The following is an 18,932-nucleotide window of genomic DNA, read 5'->3' as shown; positions in this document are numbered from 1 at the left end:
TACCTGGAGAGCGCTCATGGCTGCGATTGATATTTTTTATCCTTCTCCTGATTCAACTTCGAATCAACAAGATTCCCTCCCTCCTTCTTCAAATCCCCCCACTGCTCTTTCGGCAGCTCCTTTGCCTAATCCCCCCCCTGCTCTTTCAGCAGCTCCTTTGTCTAATCCCCCACCTCCCCTTCCAGCAGAAACTTCACCCATCTCCTCTTTGTCTTCAAACACCCCCCCGCTCCCCCCTCCCTCCTCCCCTTCAACAAAAGCCTTACATTCCTCGCATTCCTCTCCCCCCCCTTCTCCCCCTCCCCCTCCCTACAGCCTTTCAGCCTCAAAATCTTCCTTTACAAAACCTGACTCCTTCCCCTCTAATACCCCTCCCCCCTTGCTTCGTAACACCTTTCAGGAAGCTTTAGCTAATGGGAAGATTAATGCAGAAGATCTTTCTTGCTTCCCCATGATCCTTCAAGCCCCAGTGGCAGGAGGCAATCCAGTTGCTCAGTATGCCCCCATGGAATGGAATCTTATGAAAGATCTTAAATCTGCCACCACCAACTACGGTCTAAAGTCACCCTATGTGCGTGCCATGCTGGAGAATATCTCTAACAACCATAATATTCTCTTTTCTGAATGGCAAACAATGGCTTCAATGCTCCTGACATCTCCCCAACTTGCCCGCTCCACACAAACAGCTTTTCCTGTTCTGCTTTCAACTTCTATCATCCCAAACTCCTCTTTGATCATGGAAGGGGTGGTCGCCGCCCCCTTTCTTTATGACTCATCCGCTCTTAATTGCCTCTCTCTCAGAGGTGAAAGATCTTTTTCATTTCCTGTTAACACTATAGTAGCCACTCTTGTTATTGCAACCCTTTCCCCTCTATTCCATGCCCTCAAGGGCTTGATCGCATCATCCCTAACTGTCTGCTATCTTTGGCTATCTTGCCCACACCAGCTCTCCTCACAGCTATTCTCTTTCAAACAGCCCCCAAAACAAAGAAGCTGTGCATCATTGAATGGCTTCACCTTCCCCATACTCCTAGGGCAACTATTACCTCTCGGGCCCTTCAGCTCGCCTTGCTCTGTACTAAGGGGCGCCACCGAGCTAAGGCCCTACTCGGCCATGATCTCCAGGCAATACATGTTCCTTTCAAACTGTCTCAATGGGACCCCCTTTTTCAGACATCTGATGTATTACAGGACGCTCTGGAAAATTGGATTGGTCCCATCTCTTGCCATCTCCCTTCTGACCCTCGTTTGCAGCTAATAAAAACGGTACCTATTACCTTTTCCTCTCCAGTAGTTGCTTTTCCACTAACTCAAGCCATCACAATCTTCACTGATGGCTCTAAAACTCATGGTGCCTGTGTCTGGTATGATCAAGACAACTGGCACAAGCAATTGACAAAGCCCCAATCTTCAGCACAACAAGCTGAATTGGCTGCTTTTAACTTGGCTTTGAAAACATTTCCTGAACAACCAATTAATATCATAACGGATAGTTTATATGTCTCTCAATTGGTTTTGCATATTTTTGAGGCATATCTGTCTCCTTCTCTACAACCATCATTAATGACACTGTTACTTCAACTGCAAACACTCATTCAATCCAGAGCGCACCCCCTATTCGTGGCCCACATACGCAGTCACCAGCAGCTTCCGGGTTTCCTTTCAGAAGGAAACCAGGTAGCTGATGCTGCTTGTAAATTACTTCCTATCACTGTTAAGTCACCCCAACCTTCCCCTCTAACTGCAGGGGAAAGTCATAGTTATTTTCATCAAAACAAAAAGGCTTTGGTTAAACAATTTGGCATTTCTCTGCAGTTTGCAAGCAAAAACGCTTCCTCAAGGGATTAATCCCAGGGGCATAGAGGCTTGTGAGACATGGCAAATGGATGTCACTCAATTCTCACCTTTTGCCCCTTGGAAATACCTTCACGTGTCTATTGACACCTATTCAGGTTTCATCATGGTCACCCCTCAAAGGGGAGAAACGTCAAAGCACGTTATCAATCATTGTATTCGGACCTTCGTAGTACTGGGACTGCAAAAAAAAATCTAAAAACAGATAATGCACCAGCCTATATCAGCTCTCAATTCTCTGAGTTCTGCTATCACTGGTCCATTATCCACAAGTTTGGGATTGCCTACAATAGCCAGGGGCAAGCTATTGTTGAAAGGGCTCATCAAACCTTAAAATTGGCATTGCAACGATACATGGGGTCAAAAGGCCTTAAAGGCCCCCCTAGCCTCCCAGTATTACAAAATGTGTTAAATGTTTGTCTGTATACGCTTAACTTCCTCAATCTCACTGGCACCCCCCCCCCGTCTGCTGCATCTCGACACTTTACTAAACCACCTGTTCCCACTTCGAGACCACCTGTCTATTATAGACAGTTACCTGATCCTGCGTGGAAAGGACCTGCTGAATTGATCACCTGGGTTCGAGGCTACGCAGCAGTCCAGCTTCCTGACAGAACTCTTTGGGTTCCTGCAAGGTGTGTCCGCCCATATCACCGCCCACAACCAGTGAAGCCATCATCCAAAAAAGATGACAGCACTCCTCTTCTTCCTGCTTGGCTGTTCGTTTCGCTGGACTGATGGGACATCCACCAGCCTTAACGCCCACAAACCACACAACATCACATGGGTCATCAAGGACGCTTATGGACAAATACTCAACTCTACAACTAATTACACCATGATTTCTTCCTATTTCCCCAAATTACATTTTGACTTTGCTGAAATGATTATGTATTATTGACAAAAAAATCATTTTGTATTCAGGTACAATTGTTTCCCAAAATTGATGTATATAACTCAGAAGATTTTGTTTCTTTACTAGAACCTAGACAATATAACCTTAGGGCAAAAAGAGAAGTAGTAACTGCTTTGATGCTAACTGTACTGCTGGGATTGGGGGCTTCTGGGACGGCCACAGGTATAGCTGGCCTTGTTACTTCTGATCAGCATCTTCGCCAGTTAAGTGCCACCATAGATGAAGATCTTAGAAGGGTCGAAAAATCCATTCTTGCCTTGCAAACTTCTCTTACCTCTTTATCTGAGGTGGTCTTACAAAACCGCAGAGGCCTAGACCTCTTGTTTTTGAAACAAGGGGGACTATGTGTTGCTTTTAAAGAAGAGTGTTGTTTCTATGCTGATAGCTCAGGAGTTGTCCTAGATTCCATGAAAGAACTAGACACCAGATTAAAATTAAGAGAAAGGGAACGAGCTTCACAACATACTTGGTATCAAGGACTATTTAACCTTTCCCCATGGTTAACAACATTGTTATCTGCTATAGCTGGTCCACTTATCCTTCTCTTGTTGGCATGTACCATTGGACCATGTGTGATAGGTAAATTCTTAGAAATCCTTAAAAGAAAATTTGGCCAAATTGATTTGGATTTATACTCAAAACAAAAACAAATTAATGCGCTAATAGAGAAAAAGGCCCTCTTGCAATTCTCCTCAGATTCCGAAGACTCTGATAACGAGTTCACCAAAGATGCTGCCAAAGGGGAACCACGAATTCTCATGAACCTATGACAGGATGAGTCGGAGGACCTAGACTGGACATAACAGTGAGGATAGTGAGTAAATAGCCCTAAAAACAAAATAAAAACAGGGGAGATGTTGCGATATCACCCAATGATCCAATGATACCATACCTGCCAGGTAACATGTGTAAAGCTATGATTGGTCAACATAGTGAGGCAGGTAACAAAACAACCAACAACATGTGTAAAGCTATGATTGGTCAACATAGGTATTACCTTATATGGTCAGTATGCCTTATATGGTCAGTTTCCTTATATGGTCAAATATGCAAATACATAGCCTTATATGGTCAAATGTACCCAAAAGGAATGTTTCCTCATACACCCTAAACCCCACCCTAAACTTGCACAATAAAAGAGAGGGGCAAAGTTTGCTCTGGGCTTCCTCCCCCAAGAACATGCCTTTGTGTCCTTGTCTTCATTTCCTCTACGAGAGAAGCCCGTCCGGGCAGTCGGTCCGGGCGTGGGCTACCAGCTGACTCCTCATCCCTGCAGTGGGACCAGCAACTCATCACAAAAGCTTACTTATCTTCTATAAAAAGGCACCACTGGGAACCAATTTATCATACAATTCATAAACACTAGCCCTTAATTGGTGGATTACCATTCTAACTAGTGCCACCCAACACTATGTATGAATAAGTCCCATATGTAATGCTTTTGAGCAAAATTACCATTTACATTATTAGCTATTTGTAGCAATAGTGGCTCACGCAAACATCATTTTGGTAGGCTTCTTTTAGTCCTGAGTGGAAAAGTCCTCCTGAGTTGCATGGTAAATAAATCTTGCAATTTGAAAAGGCTTTTGAAGTCCTCTCAGTATTTTACCATGACAGATGATAACTTTGTCTCTCCCAGCATTGATATTAGATAGAATATAAAAAGAATGGGAGGCTCTGTAAATCCTACCACAATCCAGCAACCCATTTCATTCTTTTTTAGCTGTAATATATGCCCATAAAACATGGTGCTTGGCAAGAATCAGGGAAGCCATGTTCTTTAGCTCCTTTTCCCTTGGCACCTACTTTACCATTTTTTCCTTCCTTCCTTCCTTCCTTCCTTCCTTCCTTCCTTTGGAAAAAGTTCAGAGAAGAGCAACTAAGATGATCAAAGGCCTGAAGACTAAACCACATGAAGAACGGCTGCAGATTTTGGGTCTGGCTAGTCTAAAGAAAAGAAGAATTAGGGGGTGACATGATAGCAGTACTTCAGATTTGAGGGGCTGCCACAAAGAAGAGGGAATCAAATTATTCACCAGAGGGCAGGACAAGAAATAATGGTTGGAAACGGATAAAAGACAGAAGCAACCTGGAATTAAGGAAAAGCTTCCTAACAGTAAGGGCAATTAACCAGTGGAACAGCTTGCCTTCAGAAATCGCGTTGAACGGACAGTCACTTGTCTGAGATTGCATAAATTCTCTTGCTTGAGCAGAGAGCTGGACTAGAAGACCTCCAAAGGTCCCTTCCCTTCCAATCCAGTCCTGCCTTGTCTATTCCTTTCCTTTCCCTCCTCTCTCCTTTCTTTTCCTCCCCTTCTTTTTTTATTTTCCCTATAGATGCTTTTAATAGCACCTATCAAAACAGCAACCAGGCGAGTGGCTCGCCAAACAGACGAGAAAGTGCCGGTGCTCCTTCCGCGCTAGAGGGCGCCGGAGCGGGCTGGGTTCCCGGGCGGAGGAAAGGCGGAGTTCCGAGAGAGACGGGAGAAAGGAAAGAGGCGGGCGGGAGGCCAGAGGCCTAGGCTGCCGGTGAGTGGACCGGCTGCGAGCCGACGGGAGGCAAGGAGAACGAGCTGCCGGGGAGGGGAGCGCCAGTGGCGGAGACAGAGCCTGCTTTGGGCAGCGGAGAGCGGGCGCAGGAATAGGGGTTAGGGTTTAGTCTCCAGAGCCTTCCACGAGAGTTTGTGGCCAAATGGCCACTCTGCACCCGCCATGTACGTTTTGCCCTCGAGGGATATGCAGGCCCAGCCCGAGCGATTAGTTGAGTTTTAGCATGGGGCTCCTCTGCCTGCAAGCAAGCGGCCGACCGCGAGATGGCAGCAGGGGAGGGCTCTCTTTGCTGCCGCCTACTGGTCGCTTGTATATACCTGTGTTAGTGTGCCGCGTGAATGCAGAGCGTTTTCCTCGCGGTGCAAGCATGGGTTGTTGGCCTGACCTATCAAGGCAACCACTGAGGGCCCACGTTGATGTTAGAGGCCTTTCGGATCTGGGCAATAGGGTGGCAACAAAAGAACGTGAGCAGAAAAGAGGACCTTTGCAGTTTCCTCCTTCAGAAGTGTAGTTCCTCAAGCTTCCCCATCTGTTACGGTCAGGGGTCTTCAAACTTGACAGCTTTAAGACTTGTGGACTCCAACTCCCAGAATTCCTCCTCCAGTCATGTTAGCTCAGGAATTCTGGGAGTTGAAGTCCTCAAGTCTTAAAAATTGCCACATTTGAAGACCCATGTATTACGCTCATTACAAAACTTAGCCAGAATTAAACTACCTGGTCAAGGACTTAGGTGTATCAAAAATCAACAGCAGCACTACTAGGTTCACGATTGCAAAGGCCAACCTGTATGAATCTTTGAAATGTTAACAGTGATAAATATAGTGTATGGTGAATGTTTGATAAGAAAAGTTATATTTCATAATTATGTTCAGTTCAGAAGTCCTGACCTGTGTTTGCTTGCAGAACAACTTTTCCCAATACAGGTAGCCCTTGACTTATGGCCACAATTGAGCCCAAAATGTATGTTGCTAAATGAGAAAATGTTAAAGTGAGTTTTGCCCCATTTTACCAGTTTTCTTGCCACATTTGATAAGCAAATCCCTTCAGCTGTTCAGTTAGTAACACAGTTAAATGAATCTGGCTTCCCCATTGACTTTGCTTGTCAGAGAGTTGCAAAAGGGGATATTACAGGATCCCCGGGACACTCTGACCGTCATAAATACGAACCAGATGTCAAGCGTCCGAATGTAAATCACATGACCATGGGGAGGCTGCAATGGCCATAAGTGTGAAAAACAGCCATACGTCACCTTTTTTCAGTGACATTGTAACTTTGAACGGCACTAAATGAACTGCTGTAAGTTGAAGACTACCTATAAAGTGGGCCCTTTGAATGCTCAAATTTGGAGCAGTAGATGCAGGGGAAAGTGTAGGAGTGCAAGGATTTCATTGTTTTAAGACTTGTGGAGTTCAACTTTTGCGAGTTGAAGTCCACAAGTCTTAGAGGTTGCCACGTTTGGAGACCTCTGCCCTTGAGGATGTCTGCTCACATAACAGTGTGGCTGTTTCTTCTCAAACTCTTTTAGGAAGGGCAATCTTTGTGTGATCTCTGCTATGTGCCAAGACTCTTGCTAATGGCCTTTACTTTAACTTTCGCACGAGTTTATTTTTCATGCATCAGAACTGTAAGCATGTTGAATGTGCAGTACAATTTATGCCACTTTGACTGAATTACTGTTGATGTTTAAGTGGCCATGTGTGCAGTCTTCTTGAAGTTGTAGGTGAAAATTACAATCCTTTTTGTTAAAAAGTTAAAGAATCTTTCTTCCTTGGAGATACGGTTCAAGATTTTAGCTGCTACTATACTCTTAATTCCCATTTTCTCTAGCATTTTCAATCCATTAGGGATGCTGGAAAATTTAGTTCATAACATATGGAGAAACAACTAGTTTCTATTTCTGAAATACTGTATTTCCTTGATGTCTTTATGGGGCCTCTTTGTGACTTTTGCCCTTGTGATTGCTTCCAAATTCTAGTGAGATTGGAGGCAATCTATTCTAAAATTCTAATTTTGCCATCCTTTGGAGCTTTTGTTTATCAAAACAGCCAAAAGGAAATTGGATACAGAATGACATGCAGGTGTCTATGGCACTGTATTTATCCGCCCATACTATCTTCTTTCATATTTGTATAATTAATTATTCGTTAGCTATGGTTTTGTTGCAGGTTTAATATTTAGATCTTCAAAAATTTACGTTATGTGTAAACACACTTTGCTGTATAAAGAAACTAGCTCTATACCAGTGCTTCGCTACGAAACTATGTGATCAGGCTTAGTTTTGGGGGAGAAAAATAAGGGGAAAAAATTGTACCTCTGTCTGTCAGCATCCATCGGTATTCATCTGGCTAGCATCCTGTCAGTGTGTGAGAGAGTTGAGGCCTGTTTGGAAACTGAAACATGGAAACTGAAACAGTATTTGCTGTGTGAGCAAGAAGGAGACAGCAAGGAGCCTGGGCGGGGCTAAGCTCAACTGTTCTGTACTAAAGCTGGTTGCTGCTGTGAAACTAAAACTGAAACTCCTCTGCTTGTGTTTTGCATTTGGAACAGATTTCTTTTCAGGTGGGGAGGGAGAGTAGAACTCCTTAGCATCAAAGCGTGTTAATAATAATATACGAAATAGTAAAGCTCTGATGGTCATTTTGAAAAATCCTTTGTTAGTGAGCACCTAGAAGCCAAGAAGAATATACATGCCAAATTTTAAGATTGTAGGCTGTATGGTTCTGGAGATTTTGTGATGATGCGTGAATGGTATTTCACTTTTATATATATAGATTCCATTAAAATTGGTAATATTTTTCCTGTCATTAAAGCTGCACAACACTAGAGCAATGATGAATCAAAGAAGAAATAATCATTTAAAACATTTGCAGAATTTGCTTGAAAGAAATAGCTGAAGGTATCCTTTCGGATACATGATTTCAGTGCATAGGGGATTCTTCATTAAACATATTTAACAAAACTACACATAGCTGGTTATTTATAAATGAAAACACATTTTCTTGATGAGTGCATTATTCAGAAGAAAAAGAAAGAGCTGCAGTTGAAGCAATTCCATTTTGAAACCTTCAAATTACAATTGAAGGAACCTTCAATCTGTTTTCTTTCTTGCAAATTTAAAGATACGTTCAACATGAGAGAAGTTGGGAAGGGCCTACTATAATAGGAGGAAGGATAACAGGAATGTGGTACAGGAGGGAAGTAGGACTTGCCAGACCTTAGTCCTGTGTTTGCAATAGTACTCTGTACTCCCCTTAGTATCTCTACTCTGCCAGAGAACATTAGTGATGGCTCTTTCAGAGCACTGAAAAGAGCTTCATGCCCTCCAACATTTGAATGATGTTCCAGATCTATTTTCATTAGTGCTTTGTACTGTGATCCATCCCTCTCTCAGGTACTCTTAGCCAAGTATTGTAAGGTTCTCCCTTTTTTCTCTCATCATGTCTCACCTTCATTTCCTATATTTATAAATGCTTGCGTGTTTAGGGAGCAGATTAATTTTGTTCTGTTCCTTTTGAGGAGGACAGCTAATTTTGATGGTGATTCCCATAAATAAGACATTGTAGGCTTCCTTTCAAAGTATTTTCAGTCTGCCTAATGTACAATTCTCTACACAGGTAGCCTTGTTTAACAGCTATCTGAATTTACAACAGTGAGGAAAAAGTAACTTTATGACTATTAAATAAATATATGGCCTTCACAGGTCTATAAAGCAAAGGAAAGCTGAAGTAAGCACAGTTATGGTTTCACTTAGCAACTGCCTCCCTAATGACCGAGTTGCCAGTCCCAATTGATGATCACTAAATGAGGATTACCTGTATTGGTAAACAAGTATATAAAATGGGGGGAAAAAACTCAACTCTTACTTTTCATTCGTAAAAAATCTTTTCCTCTTATATTTACCTCATGGCAAAATACAGTGGAACCTTGGGTCGTGAACGCTTCTGTCCATGACCGAATCGGGTGACGACCAAGTTTCAGAAATTTTTTGCACGTGGTTGCGAAAACATCTTTGGGTGGCGACCAAACACAGGCACAGCTACTTCCCCTGCCAGCCATTTTTTTTTTGTCTGCACATGCACAGGTCAGTCTTGCTTCCGGTCACAACCAAATCGGTTGCGACCAAAGTCATGGAATAGATTATGGTCGTGACCGGAAGTTCCACTGTATTTGAATATTATAGCTAAGTAGTTTATTTTTTGCCAATTCTTTTCAGCTGACAAAAGGCTCTTTATTTCATGCTTTATATCTAGAAATGAATGATGCTGATGATGTTCCTCAGCTTTCATCTGAAGCTTTAGCTGCTCTGCAGGAGTTCTATGTCGAAAAACAACAGAGAGAAGCTAAGACTACTGATAAAACTCACAGTTATTCAGTTGGCTCTATTGAAGAGAACTGGGTAAGCGTTTTTACTAAAATAGCAACAGCACTTAGACTTATATACTGCTTTATAGTGCTTTATAGGCCTCTCTAAGCAGTTTACGGAGTCAGCATATTGCCCCCAACAATCTGGGTCCTCATTTTAACCCACCTCGGAAGGATGGAAGGCAGAGTCAACCTTGAGCCTTGGTGGGATTTGAACTGCCAAATTTCAGGCAGCTGGCTGCAGAAGTAGCTTGCAATACTGCACTCTAACCACTGCGCCATAGAGGCTCCTAAAAATATGGCTAATGGTGACCCCTGCATAGAAAGGCTCAGAAGTTTTCACTTTCAGTTTCCATGAATGGAAATAACAGTGACTAAGTTTTCAGTTAGCTTAGAGCACTGATTAATGATCTATGTAAAATAAATAGTATGTGCACTTTGGCAGCCATTACTTATGTCTTGGTATATCATGTCCTGTTTTGTTTCCCATTCTACTTGTCTCCCATTCTTCTTAATATAAAATAAAATTTAAAAAGACAATGGAAAAAAGGGGAACAGAGAGGTAGAAAGGAAATAGGTGTAAGAAAGAAAAAAGAAAGAAACAAAAAGCAGTGACTTCCAGCTTCTTTTGGTGCAGAAAGATGCATGATAGCGTTATACTATCAACTTTTTACTTGTATAAAGTAATTAATACTAGCCATTTCTATAACAACCATCTACAAAACAATCCATCCCCCCAATCAAAGTTTGATTTCTAGTCTCTTTAGAACAGAAGAACCAGAAACAGTTTCCAAGTGGAAACAAACCTATTTATATTCTTTTCCCAAATTTGTATAATTAACTTCATCTCCGCCAATTCTGTCATCTTTTTAATCCATTTTTCCATGGATGGATACTAATTCTTTAAGTTGATATTTCAGCCAAATCAGACCTCTGGGTTGTAGCATATAATCTTCTACGGATAAATATTACTCAAAAGTTATGCTGTTAACATTTGTACTTTTTTTTAATCCTTTCAGCAACTGAGCCAGTTTTGGTATGATCCCGAGACAGCATTTTGTTTAGCTAATGAGGCCATAAGAGCAGCTGGGGAAGGTGGCAGGTAAATTATGTTGGCTTTCTACAAACCAAGCATTGTGACTATCTCATAAAAATGCTGCTTATTCATCTATCAACCCTTGCTTTTCAGTGCATTAAACTACAAGTAGTCCTTGACTTGCAACCATTTGTTTACTGACCATTTGAAGTTAAGGATAGCACTTTAAAAAGTGACTTAACCACTGGTCCTCCCATTTACAGTCGTTGCAGCGCCCCTGCAGTCACGTGATCAAATTTGGTTGCTTGGCAACTGGCATAGGTTTATGAGCCTTCTGGCTCACGCGATCGTTATTTGTGACCACCTCAGCTGGCTTCTGACAAGCAAAATCAGTGCGGAAAGCCTGATTTGCTTAATGACTGCATGATTCACTTAACAGTTGCAGTGATTTGTTTAGCAACTTTAGCAAAAAACAGCATCACAAAATCAGGTTCAGCTCACTTTACAACCTCCTTGCTTAGCAACAGTAATTCTGGTTTGGAATTGTGGTTGTAAGTCCAAGATTACATGTATGATGCAGTTTTGACTGGGGGGGTGAGGTTCACGGTTAAGACACAGGACTGTCAGATTGGAGGTGAGAATCACTAAGGACTTTTTGATACTGATCTTTCAAGCATATACAAACAGCTCTGGATCATCACAATTGTCAGCCCTGAAGCCATTTTGGAGCATCTTCAGGGCTGCCACAACAAGGCTGGTTGCAGCTATGGGAATGGGAGGGGGGAATAGAGATAGCTGGGGACTTGTAGCCAAAATAAAATTATTTCTCCTGGTGTTGTGGTCTGCCAGAGGCCTGCGGAGCTGGCAGCAGAGTCGGACAGTGGGAAGGAACATGGGCCAGTCTGGGGAGGACTCAGACGAGGGATCTGCACCCAACACAGAGATGGGGCCAGGGCCACCTGAGAGTTATCTGCTGACTCCGGAGCCTCCAGAATCTGACATCAGTGAGGCAGAGGAATAGGGGGAGCCTGTTCCCAGTGCGCGCTTGCACAGAGCTGCCAGAAGGGAAGAACAGTTAAGACAAAAGGGATGACTCAGGAGTAAGACCTAAAGGAGGAGCAAAGGAACATGAGCCTTTGTAGGAAGCAACTTAGTTCATTCTGATCAGTTTAAACTCTGAAGCTCCATGTTGACTTTGTGCTCCGTTTGGCCTTGTACAGCTAATTGGCAATTTAATTGTTGGCAGCATTTTAAGGGAGATAAAGGTGGGTGCTTATCAGCCTTATCCCAAAGAGACCATGGCAGACTTCTGTTGGACTATTCGCAAACTGTTTGGGACTCATTACAGGCTCTGAAAATATAATTCACAGCCGTTGAAATAAAAAGAGGGTTTTGAGGACTAAGCGTTGATTGTTACTGTCTCAGGAAGCCTTGGTCAGAACACCTGGGAACCAAGGAGGTTCTCACCAGGTGCTGGGGAGGCATAGACTGAAAAACCACCTGGAGTTTGGACTATGACCTGGTTGGACCATGTGATGGACATGTGGACTGGGAGAAAACTACTTTGATTTTTAATTTGGGTGGGGAAAAGCTTGGGACCTTCAGAGTCGGGTTTTCACCAGACGTGCCAATGTGACATTCCTAATAAATTCATACTTTGAGGAGCACTTTGGCCTTGGAGTTTTGATTGCATTGGGTTTGTTACTTGGAACCCTGACAACAATATGCTACCTTTCCCTTTTATGGACGAGGAGTTGAGATGATTCTTTCAATGAGCCTTTAATCTGTGGAAGAATTTGAATCCAGAGCTATATCCAGGATTATCAGGACAGGGGAGAATGTCAAAAAAGTGAAGAAAATGGCCAGACTATGCAGTCAAGGCCCTGTGCATTTTTACATGTGTAAAAACAATGGTGAGGCTTCCATCCTGTGATCGGGGTTCCCATCTTCAATTTCTGACTGTCTTCTCCCCCCACCTACCCCTGCCCCAGGGATTCCTGCTTTTATTAGCGCAATCCACATTTTTTGATACACAGAACTCCGAAGCTAGTTCTTTAAAAAGCATTTAATATTTGGACATGTGTTAACCACAAGTGCATAAGAGAAGGGTACTTATAATAGTAGAAATAGAAGCAGCATATTTTCAGGAAACCAAGCCCTGTTTAATCCTGTCCTCTGTATAAAATAGATGGACTGTTTATGCAGCAGTCCAGAAGGTGCATGTTACTTTTTGAGTGATACAGTAGGTTATTTGTAAAGTTGCAGTACTGTGAATATTCACGTAAAAACAAGTTTGCACTGTGCAATGACTAATTATTTATTATTTGTTTGTAAATAAGTATTTGTTCAGTTCTGTCGAATTGGCACTTTCCTGTCTCTGGTGAAGGGAAAATAATTCTGGAAGAATGATGTTTGTGCACTCATGTTAAGCAGTTAAACTCAGGAAAAGGTGTGAATTAAACATTTCAATGTATGAAATAACACACTTCTTTCCTTGCTTCATTATCCTTGCAGGATAGCTTGTGTCAGTGCCCCGAGTGTTTATCAGAAACTGAAAGAGCAAGACTGCCAAGGCTTTTCAACCTGCATTTTGGAGTATGACCAAAGATTTTCTGTGTATGGAACCGAGTATATTTTCTACGATTACAACAGCCCTTTGAAACTTCCAGCCCACCTTGAAGCACATAGTTTTGATATTGTCTTGGCAGATCCACCTTACCTATCTGAAGAATGTCTCAAAAAAATAGCAGAAACGATTAAATACTTAACTAAAGGAAAGATTCTGCTCTGCACAGGTACATCACTTGTTTTCTCAAATTCATTTGCTTCAGTAGTTTTTGGAAAGAAAACAGTAGCCATTTATAAAATAATTATTAGTATAGAGTTGCATACATCGAAAATAAGTTTCTGTAGAAGAATCGTCTGATAAAACTTCAGGTAGTCCTCACTTTGTGACTGCCTCATTTAGTGACCAGTTGCAGTTATGACTGTGATGAAAAAGTAACTTTTATGACTACCCTGTTTCTCCAACAATACGGCCTCCCCCAATAGGAAGTCCCAGCATGTTTTATAGGCATGAAATGAAATTAAGCCCCTCCTCCCAATTAAGGCCTATATTAAAACATGCAAAATGGGGGGGAATGGTGGGGGGGCTTGCCATTAGGAAGTACTTTTGTTGCACACCCGGATATGGTGCTGCCTACGTTGACCCCGATATGAAGTGCCCCACCAACACCGAGGTCAACATCCAAGCCGTCGCTGCCCGCCCGCCCAAAGATGCAAGGGGGGGGGAATTAAGTCACCCCCGAAAAGAGCCTAGCCATTTTTGGGGTGCTCAAAAAAAAATAAGACCCGGCCTTATTATATGAGAAACACAGTAGTCCTAACATTTACAACCTCTGCAGGTCTCTAAAGCAAAGGAAAGGTGAAGCAAGATCATAGCCACTGTTGCAGTTTCACTTAACAACTGCTTCTCTGAATGACCCACAAGGACGACCTATAATTAAATATTTCTCCTGCCATTGGTGTACCAAAGGTGATCAACAGACAGCATATGAGGTGCTGATCACCTTGGAGGCGCTGATCATCACAGAAGGCTTCCCTGAGCCCAAAGGAAGCCGCCTGGGAGCAAAAATGCCCCCCCCCCAGGAGGCTTCTCTGAGGCTCAGAAGGCCCCAAAATGGAGCATGGCAGGTGCTGCAAAAAAAAGAAGAAGCCACGCCTACCCAGTCGCATGGCCATGCCCACCTAGCCACGCCCACAGAACCGGTTGTGAAAAAATTTGAATCCCACCCCTGGGAGAAAGTACAGAAAAATAACACCGACTGATAAAAATATAAAAAAAGCAATGGCTTTGAGTATAAAACTAACTGAAAACAGGTAGTTAAAGATTTACAGGGCCAGCATTAACTCATTCAGATAATATAGCTAATTATGAAGATGGATTCAAGAAAAAATTTCAAAAGCATGCTCTATTTCACCTAAGTCTGTGTATACAGGTAGTCCTCAACAACAGTTCATTTAGTGACCATTCAAAGTTACGACACCGAAAAGAGTGACATGATCATTTTTCACACTTACAATTATAGCATCCCTGTGGTCATATGATCTAAAATGAAGATACTTCTGAGACTTGCAATGTCTCAGGGTCATGTGACCATCTTTTTTGACCTCACAAGAAAAGTCAATTGGGATGACAGATTCATTTAAAAACCATGATGCTAACTGAACAACGGCAGTGATTCATTTAACAATTATGGCAAGAAAAGTCATAAAATGTGGCAAAACTCACTTAACAAATGTTTCACTTAGCAACAGAAATGTTTGGCTCAATTGTAGTTGACTATCTGTATATTTTTACCATTGTATGACCAGATATGGGGATATCTGATTTATTGCTTAAAAGAATGCTGTACGAAATGCTACTTGATTCAAAACATAAGATTCCTTTTGGGTAGATTTCTGTTGAGGTAATTCCCCGTTAGGAGAATGAGCGCATACAGGGAGACGTATTTGAGAGAAGTATTTGAATAATACCCACACAGAACAAAGATACACTGTACAGTAAATGTAGGGTTTTACTTCCAGAAACGTTAAGCAAAGACAAACAAGCAATCCAGAGTCATTCACAGGTAAATCAGTCAGTTTTTCAATCCAGGGATAATCCAAATATCAAATTCCAGTGTCAAAAACAGTTCAGTATCAGACTTACATCAAATCCAGTAATATCAGTCAATTAGAAGAAATGAGGAATACTTTCCAACAGAAGGAAACAGAGATTCACTCACACTCTCTTCTGAGACTCAGACTAAAACTAAAACAACCCAGGTTTCTGGCTCCATCTTATGGCCGTTTGAGAAACCACACCCAACTACAGTTTTGCATTTTCTTAAATATGCAGTTTTAAAATGTCTATCCTGGTTTATATATTTCTAACCCAAATACCTGTTAGGTGACTCATATTCCTAACAGTTTCCATGGCTGGTATCTGTTGAAAAGACATTCTGTTTTGGATTGTATTTTTTTCAAAATGCTCCCATTTGGGAACTAATCAACTGTTCTCCACAGTGAAATGATTTGTAAGACAATAGGAGGTGAAAAAAATTGATGTCTTGGGGAAGTACCATGTTTCTCACAAAATAAGGCCGGGCCTTATTTTTTTTTGACCCCCGAAAAAACGGCTAGGCCGTCTTTTCGGGGGTGACTTAATTCTCCCCCCTTGCATCCTCAGCTGGGCGGGCGGCGATGGCTTGGATGTTGACCTCGGCGTTGGTGGAGCACTTCGTATTGGGAAACCTTCTGCCACCATTGCTTTCCATTCTCCCCGTGCTGCCGCGGCGTTTAGAGCAACGCTGCGGTGTTTGGCGCAGCCATGTGCGACCAGCCAGGGCTCCTCCTTGCAACTGGAGCCCGGCGGAGACACTTGGCTTCAGACGCTCCTGTGGCTGCCTTCCCTTTGCCTTCGAAGGCAAAGCCAATTCTTTTAAAAATGATGCCCTACTACCGGTATGACAAAAACTTCCCTGCCCGAGAGGCCAGCCCAACCCACGTGGGGGGGTGAATCTCCCGGGGCCGCAGTGCATGATCAACCCACCCCAGGAGAAGCACCCAGCCTCTATCCCTGCCTGGTGCTGGGCAGAGCGTGAAGAGCTTTGCCTGGGGTGCCCAGCACAGCTGACAGGCGGGCCCTCCTGCCCGGCGGTGGAGCTCTTGCCAAGGCAGCGAGCACCTCCCCGCCGGACCCTCTGCTCATCCCGCCAGAGCCGTGCAGGCTGGGCAGAGCCGGGAAAGCAAGCCACAGGTGCGCGCCCGCCTGCCAAGCAAAAGAGCCGGGCAGACCCGAGCTTGGCTTCCTTCCCAAGTCCCTCCAGCCCAAACCCAAAGGGGCCACCGGGAGAGGCCGCCCGAGGCAGTTATAGCACCCACCCATTCATGGACAGGGAGGCAAGGCGTCGGCCTACACCGCGTCCTCTGAGTTGAGCCCCGCCGAGTGAGTGCCTCTGCCTGATGCCCATGATGCTGCAGCATTTGGAGCTGCTGGTGCATTTGGAGATGCATGGGGACGGGGATGGGCTGGGGGGGTGGTGGAAAGGACGGGCGGCTTCGGGCTCTCTCCACCAGACCCGCCGGCCAGGGAAGCAGCACTGCTGTTGCCATGCCTCCCTGTCCGCAGACGGGTGGGCACTATCATTGCCTCGGGCAGCCTCTCCCAGTGGCCCCTTCGGGATTGGGCTTTGAGGACTTGGGAAGTCAAGCTCAGGTCAGCCCAGCTCTTTCGGTAGGCAGTGGTGTGTGCACCCGTGGCTTGTTTTCCCAGCTCTGCCCAGCCTGTATGGCTCTGGTGGGATGAGCAGAGGGTCCGGTGGGGAGGCGCTCGCTGCCTTGGCGAGAGCTCCGCCGCCAGGCAGGAGGGCCTGCCTGTCAGCTGAGCTGGGCGCCCCAGGCGAAGCTCTTTGCGCTCTGCCCGGCGCCAGGCAGGGATGGCAGCTGGGCATTTCTCCCGGGGTGGGCCAATCCTGCACTACGGCCCCGGGAGATTCGCCACCCCACGTGGGGTTGGGCTGCCCTCTCGGGCAGCGGAGTCTTTGTTGTACTGGTAGTAGGGTGTCATTTTTAAAAGAATTGGCTTTGCCTTCGAAGGCAAAGGGAAGGTGGCAACAGGAGCGCCTGAAGCCGAGTGTCTCCGTCGGGCTCTGGTTGCTGGGAGGAGCCCTGGCTGGCCACGCATGGCTGTGCCAAACGCCGTGGGCGGCGTTGCTTTAAATGCCGCGGCAGCACCGGGAGAAGGGAAAGCAACAGCGGAAGGCCTCCCGATATGAAGTGCCCCACCAACGCCGAGGTCAATGCAGGCAGCACCATATCCGGGTATGCAACAAAAGTACTTCCTAATGGCCAGCCGCCCCCCGCCATTCCCCCCCATTTGGCATGTTTAATATAGGCCTTAATTTGTGGGGAGGGGCTTAATTTGATTTTATGCCTATAAAGCATGCTGGGATTTCCTATCGGGGGAGGCCGTATTGTTGGAGAAACACGGTAGTTTGAGAAAAAAATGCCATTTTTATAGCTTTGTCATAACAGTGGTGCTGTCTGAACATGTAGGTAGTTCTTGGCTTTCTACTGGTCGCTTAACAACTGTTCAGTGTTATGACAGACTCTGAAAAAGCTAATTATGAACTGGATTTGAAGTTACATTGAGCCTATCCCCACAATCATATGACTACAGTTTGGGCACTTGGCAACCGGCCTACATTTACTGCCATTTGCAGAATCGTGCAGTTGATGACAAGGATTTATTATGTTTTTGCTAGAAACAGTTTACTCTGGTTTCCAACAAAAATCCTGCCATGGGTTTGCTTTACAACAGCCATGTTTGCTTAATGACCACCACAAAAGAGGTTATTCAATCGGGCACAGTCATGGGTAACTGACTTAACAACCTTGACGTACAACCATAATTGCGGGTTCTGTTAATGGTCATAAGTTGAGGACTATTGTAGCAACTTATCTGTTGGATAGCAGGAAATAATTTTTGTTTTTATACTCAATTTAGGAGCTTTCTGGGAGCATCTTATTGGATCATAATTGGAAATACATAAAACCAGTTCTGATGTTAGAAGGACGATTCTAAAGTTTTGTTTTGTTTTTCCAGGTTTAATCATGGAAGAATATGCCGCTAAATATCTTGGTGTGAAAATGTGCAAGTTTATTCCAAGACATGCTCGAAATTTAGCTAATGAATTTCGATGCTATGTGAATTATGATTCTGGACTCGATTTGGATACTCTCTCTTGATACCCCCAATAAATATTAATAGGATTTTTCAAGCTGGAGTGATTTTTCCATTTCTGACAAAGTAAAACACCGGCCATTTCTTTTTTTAATGATGTTATCCATCCTCATTTTTTGTTTCTGTTACGTTTTGGCTGATATGACTCCCTTTGTAAGGGAGATAGGCAATTTATAAATTTGATAAAAAAAAATTTTTCTAGGTTTGCTTTTTGGTATCTTATGTAGAAGGAGGTGCTATTATCCATAATTAGAGTATAGTGTTGATTTTAACAATTTGATACACATACTGGAGAGCTACCTTTCTGAAATAGAGAAGGGATAATAATTATTTCAATATATTGAATTTCCTCTCCCTTGTATTCAAGGAGTCGTATGAATATTGCTTCTTTCAGGCATAAAAGACCATCAGTGCATTAAAACATTAG

The 18,932-nt window shown here is 43.6% G+C and overlaps 1 protein-coding gene and 1 long non-coding RNA gene across 4 annotated transcripts in view; one reads left to right on the top strand and one right to left on the bottom strand.

The window, feature by feature from the left end:
- Nucleotides 1–18,932, bottom strand: part of LOC148125252 (uncharacterized) — a 76,072-nt gene that overhangs the window by 53,396 nt on the left and 3,744 nt on the right. The gene's annotated exons all lie outside the window — the stretch shown is intronic.
- On the top strand, nt 5,195–18,542 carry EEF1AKMT1 (EEF1A lysine methyltransferase 1). Of its 3 annotated transcripts, none has more exons than XM_026708902.2 (5): nt 5,195–5,299; nt 9,572–9,717; nt 10,703–10,785; nt 13,234–13,514; nt 18,368–18,542. In XM_026708902.2, the coding sequence occupies exons 2-5, from the start codon at nt 9,574–9,576 to the stop codon at nt 18,508–18,510; spliced, it is 651 nt and encodes a 216-aa protein (XP_026564687.1). In that variant the 5' UTR covers nt 5,195–5,299; nt 9,572–9,573; the 3' UTR covers nt 18,511–18,542. The 3 variants fall into 3 exon arrangements, with proteins under 3 accessions (XP_026564687.1, XP_087793271.1, XP_087793272.1); XM_087937145.1 differs by having other exon boundaries at nt 5,246–5,484; XM_087937146.1 differs by lacking the exon at nt 5,195–5,299 and adding an exon at nt 8,652–8,712.

Source organism: Pseudonaja textilis, chromosome 7, assembly GCF_049901715.1.
Source record: "Pseudonaja textilis isolate UNSWEBS1 chromosome 7, rPseTex1.2, whole genome shotgun sequence".
NCBI lineage: Eukaryota > Metazoa > Chordata > Lepidosauria > Squamata > Elapidae > Pseudonaja > Pseudonaja textilis.
The sequence above is the reverse complement of the archived record's forward strand: the minus strand, read 5'-3'. Positions and strand labels throughout refer to the sequence as shown.